This window comes from Carassius gibelio, chromosome B23 (genome assembly GCF_023724105.1).
Source record: "Carassius gibelio isolate Cgi1373 ecotype wild population from Czech Republic chromosome B23, carGib1.2-hapl.c, whole genome shotgun sequence".
Lineage (NCBI taxonomy): Eukaryota > Metazoa > Chordata > Actinopteri > Cypriniformes > Cyprinidae > Carassius > Carassius gibelio.
The window spans coordinates 8,752,577-8,776,982 of NC_068418.1; the positions used below are offsets into that span (position 1 = coordinate 8,752,577).

At 39.3% G+C, this 24,406-nt stretch overlaps 1 protein-coding gene across 5 annotated transcripts in view; it reads left to right on the forward strand.

The window, feature by feature from the left end:
- Positions 1 to 1,866: 1,866 nt before the first annotated feature.
- The window catches only part of LOC128011659 (neuron navigator 1), a 131,956-nt gene continuing 109,416 nt past the window's right edge, over positions 1,867 to 24,406 (forward strand). For 2 of the 5 annotated variants that reach the window (XM_052594307.1, XM_052594309.1), the window contains exons 1-3: positions 1,868 to 2,286; positions 20,029 to 20,880; positions 23,919 to 24,007. In XM_052594307.1, the coding sequence (XP_052450267.1) occupies positions 20,048 to 20,880; positions 23,919 to 24,007 (922 nt within the window). In that variant the 5' untranslated portion in view covers positions 1,868 to 2,286; positions 20,029 to 20,047. Of the gene's footprint in view, positions 2,287 to 16,565; positions 16,647 to 20,028; positions 20,881 to 23,918; positions 24,008 to 24,406 lie in introns of those variants that run through there. The other 3 variants (XM_052594310.1, XM_052594311.1, XM_052594308.1) reach the window with 3 other exon arrangements.

The window sequence follows — 24,406 nt, forward strand, 5'->3', positions numbered from 1 at the left end:
AAAAACATTGCTTGTTATTAATTTCTTATTTACTTAAAACATTAATTTAGTAACATTAATCAAGTTAAAGACATATTACAAATATGTCAATGCATTATCTTAAAGGATTCAAAATATAATACTGTGTAGTAGAGCTGACCCCTAGAAGTCGACTAACCATTAGTCGATGAGAAGAAGCTTGCTCGACCAGAATTTTATTAAGTACAGATAAGAATAATACATCTTTTAAATATGTAAAGACTCAACGTTTATTTGCGTGCACTCACAATAACAACAAAACATTACACATTTGCTAAAATAATGAAAGCAAACAGGATGCGCTTTCTGCCGTCTCAGAAAATGTATCTATAGAGGATGAGTCAGTGTTGCTGACTTCATCTCTTAAGCCGGAAACAAAGAAAACACTAGTTTACAAATAAATTATTAAAATGTTAATGCAGCCTCCTTAATGTTTTTCCCTGACACATTCATAATCATTTCTTATTTGTGCTGTGGCAAGCTTTATGCGTGCACTTGAGCACTTATTAGGCGGTGTATTATGAATTAAATGGTTTAATTCATTTAATTCAATTAATTTAAGAGTGCGATTAGTCAACTAATGCTTAAAATCAATTATTACAAGTCGACTAGACTTGTTCTAGTTCTAGTTGAACTACTTTTATCTTAAGCACTGCTTTTACATTTTATGCCTCATGCGAGCCACTACAAAAGATGCAATCTCAACAGTCCCAGATGAGTTTACATAGAAAAACAACGGAAAAGTTAGTCAGCGGAATGGAGAAACAAGTTCTGCGTGAAAGCACCCTTAATGCCCGTTCACTCTAGTGATAATTATAGCAATAAAAAATCATTCTAAATTCTAAAAAACTTAAGCATTTATAGTGACAGTGACAATTTCTGTGTGTGCCTTTTTAAATTACATTTTACATTTATGATTTCAAGGTACTGTACAAGTTTACATGTTATCAGTTCTATGCAGATTTATGCTGTGAGGGACTGTATGAAGGTCCTAGATAACATTCCACAACTCACAGCATTCAGTACTGTTTTAGGGAGTTTTTGTCTGTTAGAATTTAATTGTAAGAATATTCTTTCAGTTGAATGACTGGCTTGTTTTTAAACAACAGTACAGTCCATTAAACACGTCTGTCCCCCACAGCCTTGTTATTTATTTATTTTTTCCAAAAATTAAATATGACACCACCCTGACTAAGGTCTATAGCATGCCAGTTTCCCAAAAATATTTAATGTCAACTACTCAGAAAGTGTTCACAGCTATATTTATAATATAAAAGCGATGTCAAAAACAAACAGTAGTGTTAAACCTCAAAACCCACAGATAGATTAAGCCTGGATTATTTACAACCTGACCATTCTGCCACTGCTTTTATAGCCCCCCACACACACATTCGTATCTGCAGCATCAGGAGTCTTTATCAGTCTTTCAACCACATCCCAAATTTGTTTTTCATGTCCGTTAGCTTCATCCTCTTAATGGCCCAGGTAGCTACTGCTGTAGGAAAGAGCTAATATTTCACGCCGAGCAGGAACCCAGCCAACGGGTCCATTAACTGGCAGATAGAGAGAGGAGAGAGAAAGCAAAAGAGGGAGCGATAAGGAAGAGGGGGAGGATCCGGACTGCAGGCGGACTGCGGCAGGAGGGGTGTGACGTGATCGAGAGAGAGAGAGAGAGATGGCAAGATACAGCCCTCAGGCTGAGCCTCTGAGTCTCTGTAGCAGAGAAGCAGCAGAGATGCTTGGATTCCAAACAGGAAGCGCCATGTGCCAGAAGTGGATGTAGTTTTCATCAGTCAGCAGTGTTTTAGTAATGAGTGTGTCATTCTGAGTCAGGGCTATGGATGAGTCAGTGAGGCACTTGTTAGTGACCCGGTATGTGTGATAGGACAGTGAGTTTGAGGACCGCAGAGAGTGTGTTTCAGTTTGGTTTAACTGGATGCTACTGGGGTTTTGAACACTTTTTGGCATTGTCATTGTGTGTCATATGTCAGGAGAGTTAGGTCAGCTTTCAATAACTTTTGTGAATGAGTAAGACTTCCTCGCATTAACAAGACTGGGATCCGCTGATTGGCCGAGGGCTTTGCTGCCTTGCGAGAAAACTTCCTGTTTCCTCTAAGTGGACTTTGTGTTTCATTGGGAGAGCACGCCAAGGATGCAAGCGTAATCCAGGAAAAAACACATCCTATTGTTTCTAAGGATCACACGCGGATCCGTAGCCCGCGCTTCTCAACGACATTACGAAGAAACACACTACAGTAAAGCTGTAAGGTAAGAGGCTACACTGACATGTAATTTACAGTAATTTTAGTAAGTGAATGTGTGAGAGTGATTGCTACTGTGTTGTGGGAAGATAATGACAGTTACTTAAGGAAGGGCACTCTCTTAGGAAAGAGTGAATGTTTAAAAAATTCACATCATGTGATAGTGTGGTTTTTCATTGCATTGATTCCTGATGGGTCTGTGATAGTGCTGGAATTGTTTAGCAGCATCTGTACTCTTACTTGACTGTGGCATAATATCCACAGTTATTATAGTGCTTTACAAGTGTTTTTTTTTTTCCTTCAGGACTGCTAAACTACTTAAGTTACTTATCAAAAAATTACATCAGAATCTGAGTGATTCTACACTTTAATGTGGCTTTTGCGCTTTGCGGTGTGATGAGTGAATGACTTTGTAGTTTAGAGCACACTAATTTGAAGCTTAATTTGGGTGTTTGATGGGTTCAGATTCTGATAATTTCTTTTGAATAATTCAACAGGCTTGTCTTTATAGTTTGAGGGTTTGGTTTATAAATGTCTTTTTGAATTTGAATGGTTTCATGGTCACAGCAACCAAATAATCCATAGTATGGCTGTCACAAACCATGTTTATCCACATCTAAAAGTGTTAATGTGATCTGTGGGTCATATTTTCTTTTGCCTTCAGCTTTTTTGAGGATGAGGGCATGTCAAGCTACCTGTTCAAACAGGTTGACATTTGGCTACTTTGACAGGTAGTAATTTCTGCCACGTGACAGATACATTTTTGCCCAAACAATGTAGATTTTGATTGGACACAGTCTTTAAACTCAAGATATTATATTATATTATATTATATTATATTATATTATATTATATTATATTATATTATATTATATTATATTATATTATATTATATTATATTATATGAGACCAACAGTGATTTATACTAATAACTAAAATTGGAAAATATGGCAATAACTGGTTATTCAGCCTGTTATAAAAAAAATCTACATTATTAAACACTATTTATTAACAAAATGAACTAATTATATTATATTATATTATATTATATTATATTATATTATATTATATTATATTATATTATATTATTATATGATTCAAGTATTATATGATGATTCGATTAAAAGTTCAGATATTTCACAGAAGGGAAAAGCGACAGATTGAGTACAAACATTTCCAATTACAGACTAATATCCTGACAGTGAGATGATGTACAGTGACATCTGTTTGTTATGAGCCATTGATTGTTTGAAGTATAAATATTTGTATCCATCCATTTTAAATTAAAATGCTGTCACACATGCTGTTTGTATTAAACAATTGACATTGTGGCAACATCAAAAATGGAGTGAGGTTAACTGGTGAATGACAGGGTCAGATGCTGCTCTGATGTGGCAGAAGAGTTTCAGACAAGCTAATGAGGACATGCGGGAAAGACTTTTTAACCCTTTTTAACCTTTTATCATTACACACAACTACCCACAATGGTGAGCAGTGGAGGCGGTCAGAGCTCATTCTGAGTCTCTTCAAATGTGCTGAACTGAAGTTAATTGAGTTTAAAGGAAAAGGACCTCTGACCGAGTGACCATTGTGTTTGCTTCATGAGTCACACTGTCACTCAACAAGTGAAAACACCGTGGTTTGTGATTAACCCACTCATTGTCTGCTGTGTTACTCATACTTTATCTAACTGGTCAAATAATATGTGGTTTTAAGGAAATAGGAGGAACAGTTAGAAAATGTTTAGACACAATAAAAAAAAAAGAATGTGACAGCTGACTAATGAGCAGCTAATTTGTTTTAGAATATGTTAATTTTTAAATTAACATTTCTTATTTGAGTGACTTAAGAATGGAAATATAAAGTGCCCTTATTATTCTATTTTTACCATGTTACTAATATTGTTTTATGAGTCTCCTAAAACAAGTTTACAGGCATGCAAGAAAAAAAAAGAAAATTGATTTAATTTCACCTCATATCTAAATAATTAATAAATGACTCGTGCGAAGTAGTTCAAGGAACCAGTCTCTCTAAACCCCTCTTTTTTCCGTGATACCCTCATAGCTGTGATTGGTCAGATGATGCAGTCCATCTGGGATTGGTCCAGAGCTGCCAGAGCCGTCTTCTCGACATGATGTTAACCACACAGAGATTTTACTGTATTTGTGGGCAGACAAGCTAGTGACGTAAAACGTGGGCGTACATTATGCAAATGTGTTACTTCGTGACGTAGAGCTGTTACAAAATAAGATTCAAATTTCTGACAACTCGTTTAGGCAATAGAGATCCAACTCTTTTACACATACATCAAAATAAAAGACCCAACAAAGACAGAACGTACAGACACTTAAATACATGCGGTAATGGAAACAATTGACAAGACACACCTGAATCAAATGAACACAATCAAACAAGGAAGAAACTGAGTCACGGAGCACATGGGGAGAGAAAACACCAAAACAGGTCCATAATCCTGACATACTGCTTACAGGCACCCAGGAGGGGGCCAGCAGACTGAGTTCTAGGTGGAGACAATGAGGAAGGATCCAAAGAGGAGACACAAAGGGCTTGGAGCAGGAGGAGCCAAGCAGGACCCAGGTCGCAGCCATAACTGTGACCCACAGTGGAGCCGACGGAGAGAGGAGCCATGGTGGAGGAAGGGCTGACAACTCCAGGGGGCCAACCATGGAGAGCCAGTGAGCCAGGGTGATGGGGAGGATCCAGAGGACCAAGGCAGAGCAGATGGCTCAGGCGACCGAGGCAGAGGCGGGGATCCTGAAGGCTGTGGTGGAGCCAGAGCGACAGAAGACCGAGGAGGAGCCGAAGGGAAGGAGAAGCTTGACATAGAGCCATCTCTCAACTCTGGTCAGGGGCTATAGCCATCTCTCGACTCTGGTCAGGGGCTATAGCCATCTCTCGACTCTGGTTAGGGGCTATAGCCAACTCTCGACTCTGGTCAGGGGCTATAGCCATCTCTCGACTCTGGTCAGGGGCTATAGCCATCTCTCGACTCTGGTCAGGGGCTATAGCCATCTCTCGACTCTGGTCAGGGGCTATAGCCATCTCTCGACTCTGGTCAGGGGCTATAGCCAACTCTCGACTCTGGTCAGGGGCTAGAGCCAACTCTCGACTCTGGTCAGGGGTTAGAGCCAACTCTTGAGTCTGGTCAGGGGCTAGAGCCAACTCTCGACTCTGGTAAGGGGCTAGAGCCAACTCTCGACTCTGGTCAGGGGCTAGAGCCTACTCTCGACTCTGGTCTGGGGCTAGAGCCAACTCTCGACTCTGGTAAGGGGCTAGAGCCAACTCTCGACTCTGGTCAGGGGCTAGAGCCAACTCTCGACTCTGGTCAGGGGCTATAGCCATCTCTCGACTCTGGTCAGGGGCTATAGCCATCTCTCGACTCTGGTCAGGGGCTATAGCCAACTCTCGACTCTGGTCAGGGGCTATAGCCAACTCTCGACTCTGGTCAGGGGCTATAGCCAACTCTCGACTCTGGTCAGGGGCTATAGCCATCTCTCGACTCTGGTCAGGGGCTATAGCCAACTCTCGACTTTGGTCAGGGGCTATAGCCAACTCTCGACTCTGGTCAGGGGCTATAGCCAACTCTCGACTCTGGTCAGGGGCTATAGCCAACTCTTGACTCTGGTCAAGGGCTAGAGCCATCTCTCGACTCTGGTCAGGGGCTAGAGCCAACTCTTGACTCTGGTCAGGGGCTAGAGCCATCTCTCGACTCTGGTCAGGGGCTATAGCCAACTCTTGACTCTGGTCAAGGGCTAGAGCCAACTCTCGACTCTGGTCAGGGGCTAGAGCCAACAGTCTTATTCTCTCCATTTTCCTCTTTTGGGCTGAGTTGAAGGAGATAGCTACTATGATCATAGGGCTCGGGAGTGAATCGGCCGGCAGGCGAGACATGGGAATAACAGCTTCTCTGGGGTAGATGTGGAGGCAGGACTGACAGAGAGCTCTGATGAAGGAGGGAGGAGAGGGGGCAGGTCAGCAAATACATCTAAAGTCCAGCAGTCACAGATCCACATTAGGTACACTCTCAGCCATGGTGCAGGGGATGGAGCTCCTCTCTGTGCTCTCGCTGTTCTCTGCATTCTCCCTCGTGGCAAGACTTATAGCCGGCTCTCGTACGTGGACTGACATAATCAGCAACTCTTGCTCCAGCACTGTGGTGATCCTGAGCTCTGTCGTTCCTTTTGGCGATGTCTCATTGGTCACGGTGGTCATTCTGTTATTGGTGGGCTCTGGCTTAAGCTCCGCACAGCAGGGTGATGGTAGGCTGGGCTCTGTGTCAGGAGTGGAACTGGTGAGAACATCATTGGGACAGACAGTGAACAGAGATCCATTACTCGCCAGTATCTATTTCATAAAGGTGAAATCCGCTCGAGGGCCATCTTCGGACGATGGCACTCTGCATGCAGGGTTCAGGCTTTCCGTCATAGAATGAGCAGAGCGGGTAGCTGGTAAGCAAATCAATGGCTAGGAACATTCTCGTATGGCCCTAGAACGATTTTTCCTCCTGCTCCAGCAGGAGGAGGGGGTATTCAGGAGGGGATAAGGTGTCAAAGGGATCCATGGGGAAAATGGGGAAAAAACACTGTACAAACCACGGAAAACAAACAGAGGGGAACACGCAATTAAACTTCTTTTTAGGTTGGGTCTTCTGTCACGTACTGTGTCGGAGTGAACGACGGAGACAGATTAGAATAAAATTGAATGAACTGACACAAGGGGCAATCCAAACCAGGAACGGGAGAAGACACGTATACATCACAATGTAAGATCCTACAAAGAAAGTACACACTTAATACTTAACTTGTGACTTAATACTAATGGGGTAATGAGGACAATTGACAAGACAAACCTGAAACACATGAACACAAACAAGGGAAAAAACTAAGTCACATGGGGAGGAAAAACACACCATAACAGGTCCATAATCCCGACACCATCATAAATAAAGTAAAATAAAAATAAAACAGTAGCTACAAAACAGTGCTTAGTAGCTACCATAATACATAAAATAATAAAACATACATATTAGATAAAACAAAAAAATATGGAAAAGATAATAAAATTAAACAAACATTAGCTACCATAATACATAAAATAAAACAAAAAATAAATAAAAAAAACATATACTAACCACCATCATTCAAAAAACATACACATTTGCTATCATAATACATATAATAAAACAAAAAAATTAATAAAGCAGACATGTTAGCTACCATAATACACAAAAATTGACAGATATATTTGTAGCAATAGCCAAAAATGCATTGCATGAGTCAAAATGATTTTTGTTTTATGCCAAAGTAAAGATCATGTTCCATGAAGATATTTTGTAAATTTCCTACCGTAAATATATCTAAACTTAATTTTTGACTAATAATATGCATTATTAAGAACTTAACTTGAACAACTTTAAAGACGATTTTCTCAATATTTAGATTTTTTTTTTTTTTCTCAGATTCCTGTTTTTTAAATAGTTGTATCTCTGCCAAATATTGTCCTATCCTAACAACTTATTTCAAACGAATGCTTTCACATGATGTAAAAATCTTAATTTCACAAAACTGACCCTTATGACTGGTTTTGTGGTCCAGGGTCACATATTAGCTACCATCATACATGAAACAAAAATTAAATAAAACATGGATACAAGCTAACAACAAACATAAAATAAAAATAAAACATAAACATAAGCTAACATCATGCATAAAATGTAATGAAACAACAACAACAACAACAACAAAAATAGAGCTTTAGCTACTTAAAGGGTACATAACATACACAGTTTCATCTAATCTCATGTTAATCTTGAGTACCTACCTATAGAGTAGTACTGCATCCTTCATTTATCCAAAAATTATTTAGTTTTATAATTTTTATAAAAGAAAAATAGAGCCGAGCTCCTGGAGGCGTGCATTGGGCGGAGCTATAATACTGATGTTTCGAGTTGTTTTCATTAACATACATTCACTTATCTGCTGATTTCCAACAAAAGACAAAAATCTGATGCAATTGGACTTACACGAATGGTGTCTTTTATCACAGGGACAGCTCCAGGTTTTAATAGCAAACGATGTGCAAATCCAGCGTCGACTTGGGCCTTGTTTTATAAAACATCCGTCACTCAGATGACCAGAACACACAAACGCACTTGATACACTCCGTTGCTGCCCCGGAAAGAACTGCATCCACTGTTCATGTAACGCTGGGTTCTTGGGGAAGCTGAACACGGTAAACTTTCCCTCACATCCAAAAATGCACTTATTTTGAGGCATTCTCAGAAATCCAGTGCTGCCGACTATTTCCCGATGAAGCGCGTTGATGTGTGGGTCTTACTCTCCTCTGTTCAACGTGTGCGCAGGTGCGCTTTTCCGAAAGTAATACTCATATAAGGAGTTCCACCATTGTCTACGTCATTAAATCCACGATCGAAAAAAACAAGCCGAAACTTGTACCAACACGGAAGTAAGATTTTCGGCAAAAAAAAATATTTTCTGATTTATTTTTTATTAAACTTTGGCCATGTTTAGCATGAGAATCCATCTCTTTAACACTGTGAACAACTCTGAATATATAAAACATCATTGTACCCCTCATTTAACATAAAATTAAAAGAACTCTTATCTACCGTAATGCATAAAATAAAATAAAAATAATACATATATTAGCTACCATCATACACAAAACATACATATTAGCTTCCATACTACATAAAATAAAACACAACATAAATATTAGTCACCATAATACTTAAATTAAATTTGACATTAATTATTTTTTTATTTATTTATTTTTTTCATTATATTAACCACAAATAGCTGCCTAACTACAAGCTCACTTTCATTAGCAACAAGGCTATGATATTAATTCTGTGTTGTTTTAATGCCATCCAGAGGGAACAAGGACCCACTTGAAATGCAAATAACATTTGATAACAGGGTTTGTGTACCCACAGTGCTGAAGACTCACTGTTTGGTGGTCACACTCATATCATCTTTTAGGGAACATACTGACATAAAATAAGAGTGTCATGTTTGGATTCAGTGTTCTGTGCCACTTCTTATGCCAGGCAGTAGGTGGCAGACTTTGCACAGATTCAGACAGAGCTGAAAAGATGTACATCTCTCCTTTTGTAATAAGTGCAGGAAAGACCGAATGAAGCAGATTGCAGATGCACTTTCTCATGTGATCTCTGAGATTAAATGAGGGTCTGCTGTTAGTTTTAGCAGGCAGGTCAGTCTGGAATGTTGTTTGCCTCCATGTCAACAGTCCAGTCAGTCCATGTGTTGACTCCTGATAAGGAGGTTGACATCAGGTGAGATGGTCAGCTCAGTCCGAGATAAACACCATGTGAAACATCCTGTGCTTTTCACCTTTTATGATCATCTTTGCTTGCTAATAAACCAGACCTCTATTCCTGAGACCGGTTAAATAAACTTAGTTACTAAATGTTAAGACTGTGTCTGACCATGTAAGTTATTCAAGGGGTAATCAATCTTACTTTACTCAGATTAGACCAGTCTGCATTTTATGCAACTGACTTGAAAATGTTCTGTCTTAAAGAAAAGATTAGATGACTTGTGAGACGAGTTGTAAGACTAGTCTAAACAGTATAGGTTGATGGTCTCTGTGGTGTACATGCTTACATATTAACTAACACGATAAAACAAAACTAAAATAAGACATACATATTATCTAGCATGATACAACAAGTCAAACATATAGCTGCCTTCATAGAATAAAACAAAATTCAAACACACACATTAGCTACCATCATACTTTAAATAAATCAAATATATCAAATATAAAATGCACATATTTGCTAAAATCATTCATTAAAAACAAAACCAAAACACATTAGCTACCATCATATAAAAAGTAAAACAAAAATATAACATTAGCTACCAAAAATAAAACATACATATTAGCTTATGTCACACATAAAAATGCAACATTAGCTACCCATACATAAAATAAAACAAAAACAAAACGCCTATTACTGTCATGATCATGGACTTTCTGTTCCTTTTGTGTTTCCCTATTTTGGTCATGTTCCGTTCCTTGTTTTGTTAATTTATTAATTCCCACCTGTTTCCATTCCCCTAATTACTTTCCTTGTGTTTAAAAACCCTGTCTGTTTAGTTCCTCCTTCTTTTTTGTTTTGTTTTCTCCCTCTCCCGGAATGGCTAGCCCGGCAGTCCGACTCATATGCCTGGAGCAACTTGGACCTTTCGCTGGAGGACCACACCAGGGACTTTATCGATCTGTCGTGCCTTACCAACTTCCCAGACCGCTCGCGCTGTACTTTTTTTACACCGGCTTGAGAGAGTGGTGCAAGAGAACGGTCCCAGAGAGGAAGCCGTGGCCTAGTGGTTAGAGAGTTTGACTCCTAACCCTAGGGTTGTGTGTTCAAGTCTCGGGCTGGCAATACTATGACTTACAGTAGGTGCCCTTGAGCACGGCACTGAACCCCCAACTGCTCCTTGGGCGCGCAGCATAAATGGCTGCCCACTGCTCACAGTGTGTGTGTGTGTTCACTGCTGTGTGTGTGCACTTTGGATGGGTTAAATGTAGAGCACAAATTCTGAGTATGGGTCACCATACTTTGCTGAATGTCACGTCACTAGAGGATTTCGCCACCTTCGTGGAGTGGGTGCTGTTGAATAACGGCAATTATTCAGAGAATGTCTGCCCTGCTGAAGAGAATATCTACAGCCCCACTCCCAAACCAGAGACCAGCCAGCCGTCATCCTGCTGCATGGAGCTACTGCCTGAGCCCACCTCAGACGGAGAGCCTGAGCCCGCCACGACTGAGCCTTCATCATGGATTGACCAAGCGTGTGAGCCGGCAACATCATCCGTTCCCGAGGGAGTTTTATTGGAGAATGGGGGCTTGAAGGAATGCCCTTCCCACACTCCCTCCACTGAGGGTGAGTTGCATCTGGTTTCTGGATATTATTTTGAGGAACTTATAGACATCTTCCAGATGGATTTAATTGGTATTAACCAAGTCCCCTGTGTCTCCGCTGGTTCCACCCAGCCCTGAATCTCCCCTACGTGTCTCCGCTGGTTCCACCCAGCCCTGAATCTCTTCTACGTGTCTCCGCTGGTTCCACCCAGCCCTGAATCTCATGTGTCTCTGCTGGTTCCACCCAGCCCTGAATCTCTTCTACGTGTCTCTGCTGGTTCCACCCAGCCCTGAATCTCCCCTACGTGTCTCCGCTGGTTCCACCCAGCCCTGAATCTCCTCTACGTGTCTCTGCTGGTTCCACCCAGCCCTGATCCTCCTGTGTTCCCTCCCAGCCTCTCCTGCCTCCTCCTAGACAGTCAGTTCCTCTGCTCCATTTCTGCTCGTTCCGGCCAGCCCTGAATCTCCCATGTCTCCACTGGTCCCTCCCAGCCTTGAATCTGCTGTGTCTCTGCTGGTTCTGCCCATCCTTGAATCTCCTGTTTCTCTGCTGGTTCCGCCCATCCTTGAATCTCCTGTGTCTCCGCTCGTTCCATCCAGCCCTGAATCTCCCGTGTCTCTACTGGTTCCTCCCAGCCTTGAATCTCCTGTGTCTTTACTGGTTCCTCCCAGCCTTAAATCTCCTGTGTCTCTGTTGGTTCCTGCCAGCCTTGAATCTCCCGTGTCTCTGCTGGTTCTGCTCAGCTTTGAACCTCCTGTTTCTCTGCTGGTTCCGCCCAGCCCTGATCCTCCTGTGTGCTCTCCCAGCCTCACTTTTCTGCCTCCTCCTAGACCAGTCAGTTCCTCTGCTCCACCTCAGCTGGGTCCTGTCAGTCCCGCAGCTCACCCTCAGTCAGCGCCATCTAGGCGTGATGATTCGCCGTGGAGTTCCAGTCTCCACCTTGGTGTGAAGATTGTCTCCGCCTCCAGCCTCCGAGCTGTATATTAACTACAATAATACAAATAACAAAAAAAATAAATAAATAACATGCATGTTAGCTACCATTGTATATAAAATTGTGAAAAAAATAAATAAAAATAATAATATTATGTGTAAAACAAAAATAAAATGCATATATTAGCCACAATAGCATAAAATAAAACAATATTATATAAAATTATTTTCTTGCTGATAAACATGCTGTATATTCTAGGTGTTGAGTATGTGTAGGGTGATGGTCTCGGTTTCATACCTTGTGTTTAGGCTTGTGTCTGACTGACTTTCTTCTGAATGGAAATTTTCATGGCATACAAACCAGAGCGGGGTCCCATCTGCTGCCGCTGGACATCTAATGATTATTAATAGGGCATCTGAAGAGCCCCAGACCTCCCCTGACATTTATAGGATTATTAAAAAAACAAAGAAAAGGAATGATATGGATGGGCTCATTGTCTGTCTGCCGGTCAATTATGGGCTATGTGGCTCATCCTTCCTCGATCTGAATTGAAATATTATATAACATGAAAATAGACAAATAGAGACAGACAGTCACTTCACATTAGCCTCTGATCTGACCTGCAACGGTGTCTCTGTAATATCTGTCTTAGATTGGATAACCTTTCCTTCAGAAATACCAGACTGACTTGAGAGGCAGAGATTTATTACAAGATCAAGAGCCAGAGATGCCGTGCACATAAAAGTTTCTCCATCCCATCACTTTATCTATTTTGGTCTGTTTGTGGCTTTTCACAATAAGAAAGTCATTCAGGCGAAGTAGCAATATCTTATTTTACTTTCCAACGCAGTGCTGCTGAGGGTTTGACTAGTATAGAGTTTAAGGATAAAGGCATATGAAAGCCCAAATAAATGAGGCTTCTTGGTGGCAATTAAACTGCAGCTCTTCTCTGTGATAATAGGTATTTACAGTTCAACTGCTGCTTTTAGAGGAACTGATACAGGGCCTTTCATGGAACTGGTAATTCATGGAAATAGCAAAATGGGTGGGTGAATCCTAGCACCACCACCAGCCTGAACCACTGATGCAAGGCCGGATATATCCTTGCTTTCATTTTGTTTGACCCTATCATCTGAATGTTGCAGCGGAAATCAAGACTCATCTGATTTCGTATTCTATTCAACTAGATCAGGTGGGCCTGTGCGAATTGCAGCCTCAGTTTCCTGTTCTTAGCTGACAGGAGTGGCACCCGTTTCCTTCTGCTGCTGTAGACCATCTGCTTCAATGTTGTGTGTTTAGAGATGCTCTTCTGCATACGTTGATTGCAATGAGTGGTATTTGCAATACTGTTACCTTTCAATAACGGATTTTCACCCACAGAATTTTCACTCACTGGATTTTTTTTTTTTTTTTTGGACCATTCTCTGTAAACCCCTAGAGATGGCTGTGCATGAAATGCCTAGATCAGCAGTTTCTGAAACACTCAGACCAGCCCATCTGGCACCAACACCTATGTCAAATTCAAATTTACTGAGGCCACATTTACATTACATGTTCAAAGTGTCCCAATTCTGATTTTTCCTCCCATGTGGCATAGATCAGATATGACCAATGAGAAAGCAGGAAAAAAGCGCATGGATTCCGATATTTTCAGATCGGTTTCAGACCTCATTCACATGTGGAAAGAATTCTCATATGAATTGGATATGTGCATTAGCATCTGCCATATAAGCAGACAGATCAGATATTTATTTGTTTGAGTCTAAATTTTCTTTCTTTTGTTGTGTGATAAACATGAATGACATGTTGGAATATTAGACTGCTGTCACTTTAAGAGCTGCCCAGATTCAATATACTAGGTGTTTCTCAATGTCAAGGAAGGATCCTCGGAAGCCAGTATTTCGAGGATGCTACGTCATCGACATCCGTCGAAGGACTGTTCCAATGTCGAGGATCCTCAGAATTTCAACCAAGGACTGAGTCCTTCGTTCGAAGAATATCCCATACACAGGAAAGGATGCATATGTGTATCCTTCGTGCTCTTCGTGCTCTCAAATCACCCACAATCCTATGCGCGCAGCTTTGCAATCTAACGTTAGTTCAAAAATTAAAAAATGTAGAACATTAACGTAGTCGGAGCGTTAACGGTTTTTATTTACTTTACCAAACATTTGTTATAACTGTATTTAATATAAGTAAAGTTTGACGTTTAAATGCCAGTACAATATTGTAAATTATACAAATACAAATGGTTAACTGAACCGGACCTGTCATTTAACAATTGGTTGCTTCATCTGCATTTCTTTTATAAATAACTAGTTAAGTTGTCCAAAGTAATTTAATGATCCCATTCACAGCGTTATTCAAACTGACCTTTTCACTGACGTAATGACGCAATTACGTGCACTTGCTAGCCTGTTCCATTTACGTGTTCTCCGTATGCTAAAGAGGAGTCTCACCTAGCCTCTGAAGGAAGTGACTTGGAAGGATCAGTCCTACCAAAGAAGTATCCTTGACATTGAGAAACGCCTACTGTTATACATGCGCTTTATTGATGCCATGTGATTGGCTGATTAGATATTTGTGTTAATGAGCAGTTGAACAGGTGTACCTGATAAAATGGTTGGAGTGTGTACTCTGCCTATAGTGTACATATACTTTTACATAGCCCATCTGTATAGTATGTTCATAGTACACCTATCTGTATATCGTGCTTATAGTATTTAATATCTGTAAATTATGTCCATAATACTTACCTGTATAGTTATTGTACATATTATAGACCTTTATTCTGTACTTACTGCTTATTGCACTTCTGGTTAGATGCTAACTGCATTTCGTTGCCTTGTACCTACATGTGCAGTGACAATAAGGTTGAATCTAATCTAATCTAAAACTTAGCTTTCAAAAACCAGTGGGCAAAAAATACCTAGCTGAATAACCTTCTGGTTGTGTCTGGGATTCTGAAAGGGGTAATTCAGCGCTGGTGAAAACTGTAATTGACCATTTTTTTATGTCGGTCAGACACACTCTTCTTGTCAGTGTGGGCGATTCATAGTCAGAATAAGCTGCAGACTGGTCCACACTTCATACTCATTGTCTAAAGCTTGGCTGTGTGAGAGAATTGATAAATGTATGATGTTCAAAAAGTGTAACCAGATTACAAATGTCAATTAATCAAAGGCCTACAGTGTTATAATAAAAAACATTGCTTAAAACAGCTGTCATAAGTCTTAAGGTTTTGGTCTCTGCTAACTTGAAAGCTTGATTGTGTTGACCCACATTTCTGCTTGTGAAACAGCATCAATAATACACCTGTCATTTAGCTGTGTTTTGAAGAAATATGCCACATCAGTGTGTGCATATCATGCACAATATACACTGGATTGCATACAGATTGTATTCAATATTATGTACAAAAAATATTGATGTAATTATGATTATGATTGGTAGGTGGCTTTGGCTCAACAGTGTTTTTTTTTTTTTTTTAATCTAGCGAAATTATACTAGGGCCGTTGATTTAACATATGAATTTGTTATGATTAATTATAGCTGTAAAAAGTGTTAAAATAGTAAAAAAAAAAATGCATTTAATGCACCTGTCTGGCCCACAACTGTCATTGCATGCGGTTGCTGATGAACATGATGCAGGACGACTTGACTCACAGTGTAGTGTAGCATATTAGAATCCAGTTATATGCACATAAAGGCAAAAATAGCGCAAATGTATAAAATCAATATTACATACTGCAAACGTGATATTAATTTTATTAATAATAATAATTTGTAATTTCTCAGCTAAGATTGTTGTGGTTGTAATTTCATTCGATTAATTAATCTTGCAATTAATTAGGCTATATTTTAATTATTACATATTATAATTGTTAAACACATGTGATATTTACTTATATAATTATAAGTATATTATAATCATGAGTAAATTATATTATAATTAAATTTACATTTAGCAGATGCTTTTATCCAAAGCGACTTACAAATGAGGACAGTGGAAGCAATCAAAATCAACAAAAGAGCAATATGCAAGTTCTAAGAAGTTTCAGTTATCCTAATGAAGTATACATAACAAGTTATTTAAAATTATTATAAGTACATTATGTTATAAAAAAAAATTTATGTAACAAAATGGATGTCGGATTTTGAGAGAATTTAACATTTATTGAAAAACAACAATTGTAGCAACTATTTTGGCCATATCTTTGAATACCATGGTGATATTTTGTAAGAGTTTTCTGGAAACACTCTTTATTTGGTTATGTAACACTATTGAAACCAGTAACTGCTTTCAAAGGCCGATCTGTTAATGCTTTAATTGGTGAAAACACACTTCTTAGTCTGAGTTTTGGGCATCATGTGACTGTAGAACTCACATGGTAGACACACTGTCTCCTCTCAGTTCGCCTCTCTTTACTCTAGCAGAAGCTCGAGAAGCATTAGGGACATCGGGTTAGTTTGCTGTAGGCCAAAGTCAGAGTGGGTGCTCAGGTAAAGATGATAATTTATTATATCGTTTCTGTTCCTTCTCTGTCCAGTTGTTTTGGTGATCCACTTTGCTTTTGAATTGTGATTTGTTTGTAAAAATCATTAGGCGAAGGTTACATGTGTCTGTAATATGTGTCACTTAATATTGGACATAATGCTGACTTGAGTTGATAGACTTAATGTTAACCTTTTTATTTGTATCAGTCTGCTTATTGGGGAATATTATTTCATGTCGTCTCTTAAAATCATTTTAAGCAGTTGATTTACTGTACAGTTAAACAACTAAGTGATACACTAAATATTTTAGAGACATGTATAGTTTTTGAGTTATATTGCTTATTATGTTACTTGAAACCTCTAACATGGTTTTCTAAGACACATGTGTTGAAATGAACTGCTTATCCCAGTATTTATTTATTGGATTTGAGTGTTTGAACAAGGGCCTTAATCTTATGTCAGAGTATTTGTGAAATATTTCCTGTTGTTCTTTATGTGGATGGATCTTAACCTCCTTTGACAGGACTGTTGGTGAAAACAACCCTAATTACATTACAGCAGAATTTTGGAAAAGACTGTGATGAAATTTTGCTGTGTTTTGTCAGACGTTCTCTGCTCCTGTTAGTCTAGTTGTAGAAATAGTGGAGCCTCGGGCCGGGGCTAGTTGTCACACTTTTCAATTTTCAGTGAATATTTGAATGCTTATTTTATTAAACTCCATTTATGTATACTGTAGGGAGTGGTATACATAAATCTTGGCTACAAAAAAAGCTGTTTGGTATTTTCAGTTTGGTTATGGCCCTGGACCTTTGTAAATAATAAATAAATAACCTGTTTTCTTGAGAGCATGGTTCACAGTATCTTAAATATATAGTTGACCAAAGTCGGTTGGGTTTCCAATATGTATCAAAACTCAAATTATGTAATTTCCATACATATTTTACAGTCACCATTATGCAGACTGATCAAAAACACAAAGCTTCTTAGTGGTCATCCTTCACAAAACGTAACATCTACCACAGTTTTATCATAGGTAGAACACAAATGTAATTTATGCAATATTTCAAACCTGTAGCCCACGGGGGAAAATAACCTCCTCAACAGTTTTAAATCAATTCGAATTTGGCTACCCTGCATCCAACACAAGTTGCATCCAAAAGTGATTTAAACACTCTGCATATTGAGAGCGGCTCCCTGATGTGCAAAAATTATATTCAATATTAGAGCGTTTGCATGAGCAGGCGGTATTTGGTCAGAAATTCAGCGGACGCATTTTTTTAGGTCCTAAAAGATGTCTGGGCGAAAAAAGGATGTATGGGCACCTTAATTTTAGTAGCTTGTGACACTAATAAGCTTCACAAAACCTTCTGAAGTTGGTTTAATTAAATAAAGTTAACTTTACTGTACTTTTGCAGTATTTTATGCTCTTTTATATTGGTTGATTAGACAACTGTGATTGGTTAGTTTTTTGGCTAAATATTGCATAACAAAATTTTGCAGGCATAAAAAAAAGAGATGAAGAAAAGAAAATGAAGCGAGAAAACATCTTTAATGCCTCCCTGTAGGTCAAGTTGTTCTCTTGTTTGATTTTGCCATTGTGCTATCAGATCTCTGAGGGAAAACTGAACATACCCAAGTCTAATGTTTAACAATTGAAAATGTGTTACGTCCTATTGTATTACGTCCTCTCTTCAATGTGAGATTGGTTTGTGGCTTGAATTCAGGCCACAGTCGACTCGGCTTGAATCCCACCACCACTTCTGAGTCATAACACTCGCTCTGATTCTGATTTGCCAGAAAGCATTACTGCCTGTTGTTCGCAGAGCCCTGATTTTGATGGATTGAGTTGTTCCTGTACATTTGGGGGTCACTAGTTACCATGGTTCTGTTAGTAAACCGTGAGGGTTTTGGCCATCTTGGCCAGTCTGTGGTCTAGGATGAAAGCCTTTAGGACATTTGGGGCATTCAGTGGCAGATATAACTGCCAAACTGCCAAGATGAACTGGCAGGGGTTTAAAGGTCTTTGACTGAACCACAGTGAATCTCTGCATTGCTGTTGCTAGTAGATTTATTTTGATGACCAGATGGAGCTTTACAGTATTTGGGAAGAGTTTTGTTGGCTTAACAAAATGAGATTGATATAATCACTCGTTTTGATTCTAAAGCAAGTATTTCAAATAACGACTGCCCTTTCTCCTGTATTCTTTTACAAGACTCTTAACCACTCATGCCAAATCCTTCCCCTTGGCAGGATTTTGCTTAGAGAAGCTCTTGAGTAGATTTTCCCAGATTTGGTTGAATAGCCCATGCCATCTATGTTTAAATGCAACAGGTGGGAATTTAAAATGTATTTGTGAGGACCATTTAAATGAGTCAATCTGAGCTTAATTTCTCTTTCTTTGACACTCTTTGAACTTTCAAACTGAAAGAAGAAAGTGCAGCCAAATTAGAGTAGTCGCAAATAAAGACTTAAGAAATAAAGAAGCCACAGTATATTTAAAAGAACCAGAGGCCAAAAAATGAAAGGCTACATGAAGTTTTGATAGACATTGTATTGTGTGACTCCTAGTTGAGGGTTCCAAGTCACAAACATTAGTAAATCTCATTGCGTGATTCATTTGAGTACTTTCCTCGCATAAATTTTGTCTCTAAAAGGGAAACTCCTACAAATGCATATTAAGTAAGGTCAGGCACAAAAATAACTGTCCATACCTTTTCAGTGCTAATTCGTCACTGCTCTTCTTTAGTAAATCTGACAGTACTATATTAATACCAAAAGACAGTAGTTTGCACCTACTTTGAGTAGTGCCTTTCACATTCACTTCAGCATTTGGTTCCATCATGAGCTGCTAGAAGTTTGTAACCCCCCTGTAGAGAAACCTTGTAGGCTATTAAAGCCTTGGTTTGCACAAGAGTTTAACAGTTTATTCAGGAAATGTAAAGATTTTTCTAAGACCTTTTTAGCATATATTACAGAAAAATAACTGCCAATCCCCAAACCTCACCCTATCAAATTGTTCAATTGCAACACATATTCATAAAATGCTTACAGTTTTAAGCTTTTTGAAAGATGGTCAAATTGTTGAACTGCATGTATAGAGCTGCAGATGTGGTTGAAATGGTTCTTCAAACCATTGTAACTCCGAAATAGGGATCCAGAAAATGTGTAATACATAGAACATCTAATGCTGTACATATGTCTTACATGTATAATTGTTCTTATTAGTATAATTTTTTTATGGTTGAAGTTATCACTGAGTTTGAGATTGTGTTGGAGTGTTTTCCATTCACAAGCCAGTGGCTATGGAGCAGACACAAGATAATGAGAGTGTGCATGCAATTCAGCAACAATCACTGGTTCTCATGATGTTTGTTTCCCCTTTTTCAGCTTCTGACTTGGTGCAACCATGAGTGGGGGAGTGAATGTAAAGAGTCTTCCACAAGCCCAAACGGGCTCCGGCATCCCTCTGCACAGGACCAGACTCCCCTCCCCAAAACCTGAGCCCAAGAGGACCAGCAGTGGCCTTCCAAGACCATCCACACATGTCCCCATTAGCAACAGAACCTCCTGTAGCAGCAGCCCTACAGCTGTCTCCTCCAGAGACGTGCTAAGGGATACTACCCTCAGAAACCAGCATCTGCTACTAAGAGGCAGTCCACCTATTCATCATGCTTCCACTACTCCTCAAACACAGACCCAAGACTCTAGGTCAGCCCACAGCAGTCCACAAGTTCGACGAAAAGAGTCCCCACTTTGGAGGGGAACTATAGATGGGTCCAGGACTGAGAGTTTGCTTGACCTTCGGTCCAATGGCAACAAAAACTTCCAGAGTGGAACCTTTGGTTCTCAGATAGGACAAATGGACAACGAAAACAGTTTGATATCAGAAGAACTCATATTCCATGAGGAGAGCCCTGCTTCTGGAAGCAGTCAAAGCAAGACGGGAATCCCTTCATTCAGATTTAGTAACAAAAACTTGAGGCCTTGTCCAGCAGCCACTAACGTAGATGCAGGTTTCCTCAGAGTCCATCAAGAGAGAGTGTCCCTGCAGAACAGTGCCTCCAGTAGTTTTTCAGATGAGGAGATGTGCACTCCAGATGATCTCAGTCCTGAGGTCCCACAGAAGCCAACCCCCGAGACAACTGCAGTCCCGAAACAGGAAACCTCTAGTGTTGAGATGCTCAAAGCCAAACAGTTACCAAAGGTCAACATGGCTGCTGTGGCACCGTTCAGATACAGGTAAGGTATGGAATTATTTTTAATGATTGCAGTGCTACTATGTTTAAAAAATCAGCTTAGACCAGGATGAGAAAAAAACAGGGGTGTGTTTCCCATACTACTATATAACTCGGGTTGGGTATCGATTGAGTTTTTAATGATACCAGTGCCATGTCGATACTTTTTAAATGGTTCTGGTGCCTAAACAATGCCTGAACCGGTACTTAAAAAAGAGCCACAAAAAACTATGGATAACATTAAAGAACATTAAAAATATTTAAAATAAATCCATAGCTTTCACATGCTCCTTGGATGCTCTCATTTCCCAAGCTTCCCTATAAGGCCAATAAATGTATTTCATGATCTGGGTCATTGTTTAATACAAAACCTCACATAATGTAATAATAACTGGCCGAACACCATTCTTTGGGGTGGAAATACTAAGACTTTTGCACAGTAGTGTATGTATAAAGTAGGTATAATTAGATTAAGTATATTTAAATAAGTATAATTAAAATATGCGTTCATATGTGTTAATTTCGCTAGAAGGAAACAGCTGCAGTGTGATGAGCAGTGAACGGAGCGAAAACTTTACAGTACATGGGAAACCGATTGCTCCCTCATGACCTTTTTTGTAAACTGTATTTATGACAAAGATCTGCACAGATACAGATATTCTAACAATCTGTCGCGGTCTGTGGATTAAAGAGCATGCTTAAAGATGGGGAGGAGAAAGGGCTTCTGCCGTTTATATATAAAATTTAAGGAGACTGACTCAGCGATCGCGAATTTGTGTACAGTTTATGGAGCTAAATGCAATAGCCCCGCCACAAAAGCCTAGCGATGCCCATGCTTCTTGTGTACATTTCGGGAGAATCAGGACAAATATTTCAACTGATCGCTGAGGCATTTAAGAGTCACTGAAATGAGGCACCAAAATCTGCATTCTGATTCGGTTCAATTCATACTGGTTCCATTGGTACCATATTGGCACCGGGTTTCGGTACCCAACCCTATAACTGGCTGCTTAACAACCATAGTATGATACGTCAGCGGAGAAATTAACAACAAAATGTGCTTTTAACCACAGATCGAGAACTGTTACAACCACACACATTTGCAATGTTGTTTGTGAAGGTTAATCGTAAGATGGTTTCAGGAAATGCTGAATTGTTAGAAAGGACAGAACTTTTGGTCATTGTGGGGTTTAGTTAGTTGGGTCAGTGCTTTCGGAAATGTACCCCAAGTTGAAGTATTTTGGTTAGTGCAGATTTAGTTTAATCTGGACCAGTGTAATGTGGCCCTGGGGTTCTTAACTCAACAAAAGAGTTTAGCTCCTACCCTTTTTAAACACACCTGAACAAGCTAATCAAGGACTTCATGATAACTAAAAAGTTACAGGCAGGTGAGTTTGATAAAGGTTGGAGCTAAACTGGAAAGTGGACCTCGAGGGCTAGAGTTGAGAATCCCTGGCATAGCATAGAACTGACTGTCCAAGATGTCCTCTTTGTTAAGGATTTTTGACCAAAGGAGAGCTTGCTAATTAAGCCATCTAAAGGGGATATCAGCACTTCATGCTCGAGGCCAATATATTAAACACAACATCTAATAATGACTAGCTATGCTGGTCTTTTCAGCAAGGAGGTTTTATACAGTAAGTGTACCTCACATAAATTACTTTCAGTTAACCCTTAGCTAACATATTAATGGTGCTTTTAACGCTGGGTTAAGCAAAGTTTCACACATGTAATTTTAAAAGGGAATTAGTGCCACATTAAATGTTCAGATATTGTACTTTTAGGGATACAACTGGGTTTGTCACTGGGGCGGTATACTTGTATAGCCCTAAAATATGTATATTAGTACCACAGAGTTGTGATATAAAGGCACTATTATAAACCTTGTAGATGTAAGTAAGGTACAAAATCACTTCAGGTCTAGATTTTTGTATCTCAAAAAGTAGTTTTTCTGAGTTCACTTTAAGCCACTAATAAGAAGTCCTGCTTACAGTCAGATCCATAGTCAAGAGGATTACCCACTGAGGTCCTCTATGTAAGATTTAATGCATATAATATTGTTAAACATATGCATATGCAAATAAGAGAATAAACCCAGGGTTTACAAATGTCAGGTTTAATTAAGTCAGGATAGATCCAGCTCTCTCAAGATATCCCAAGATTACATTACAAACTGTTTTGAATAAATGATTCTGGGCTACACTTTTCAAGTGTGAAACATCCAAAAGTGGTTATCCAAAAGAACTTATTTTTGTTTTTATGATAAGCAGTGGAAATTCTAATCAGTGAAAATGCACTGTATCTTTGTACCAAGCTAGTGTGCAACAAACTGAATGAAACTTTATTCGTTTTCACAGCGTTTCAAGTGTTTTCAAAATTATCTGAACTTGTTTTAACTGCTGCACATTTATTGTATTACATGGTTCATTACATTTCAAGCAATTCAGTTCTGTTGCTGTGTAATTTGTCTTTCCTCTGTCTGTCTTTTTCTCCCCATTTCATCCAGTTTTGACAAATATGACAGTCCATCATTTACGCTGACAGATTAGCCTCCTTTTCCACTCGTAATCTTTCCAGTGCCGAACCAGTCATGCGGTTTAGGTTTCTGTCCTGGTCTCAGAGACTGTGTCGCTCCTGCCCTCTGTATGCCTGCTGGGAATTCTGGGGCAAGAGTAGATGCTTAAAAAGCTTCTCCTGCCAGCTCGAACACTCTCTGAATTATCTGCTCTAATGACTCAGTGCAGCAGACACCCGGTGGGCACAGGATACACTGGCATCAGGGCGACTGCCATGTTAGCGTAGCTGAATATAAACCAGGCATTATAGGGACAAAGCTGCTGATTGAAAATAGCACTGAATATTTTCCAATCGGTATTTCTAGATTGTTAACAGACAAAAACCAAGAATTATGCCACGTTTTTAAACTGCTGACATTCAATGCATGTTTGGTACATGTTTCCAAGTGGGTTTATTTTAATGAGACTCTTGGAAAAAAGAGCAAGCATAGTGTTTAATTTACTAATCCTTTCTTATTTTATGAAGACTGCAGATTCAGGAAGACATATCTCTGGATGACTTCAGCGACTGTTCCTCTGACTCAATAGAAGTCTGCTGTGATGACCTCAATACTGGTGAGTTGTTGGCATTCTCATTTGGACTCTCATTGTATTACCTTTTGGATAGACTTTAATATTAATCTAAATAACCAGTTATTTTAAATTATGTACACATCACAAAGTGCCAGATTTTGACCTTTAGAATTTTTAGAATTCCATTTTTCCAATTCCAATTTCCATATAGGAATTGACAGTGTCAGAATCAATGGAAGTTTTGTTGTTCAAACTCAAATATGTGGTACACACGAGGGAAGATATGGGATATATTTATCTGCAGCGTTTACACAAGACAGACTGAGCTAAAGAAAAGAACAAACATGAAACCTTTCCTATGGCTTGATTGGAATCCTAATAGTTGAAGACAGAGAGCATTAATTCTATCCTTCCATATACTTTTTGGCCTAATTCTCCATC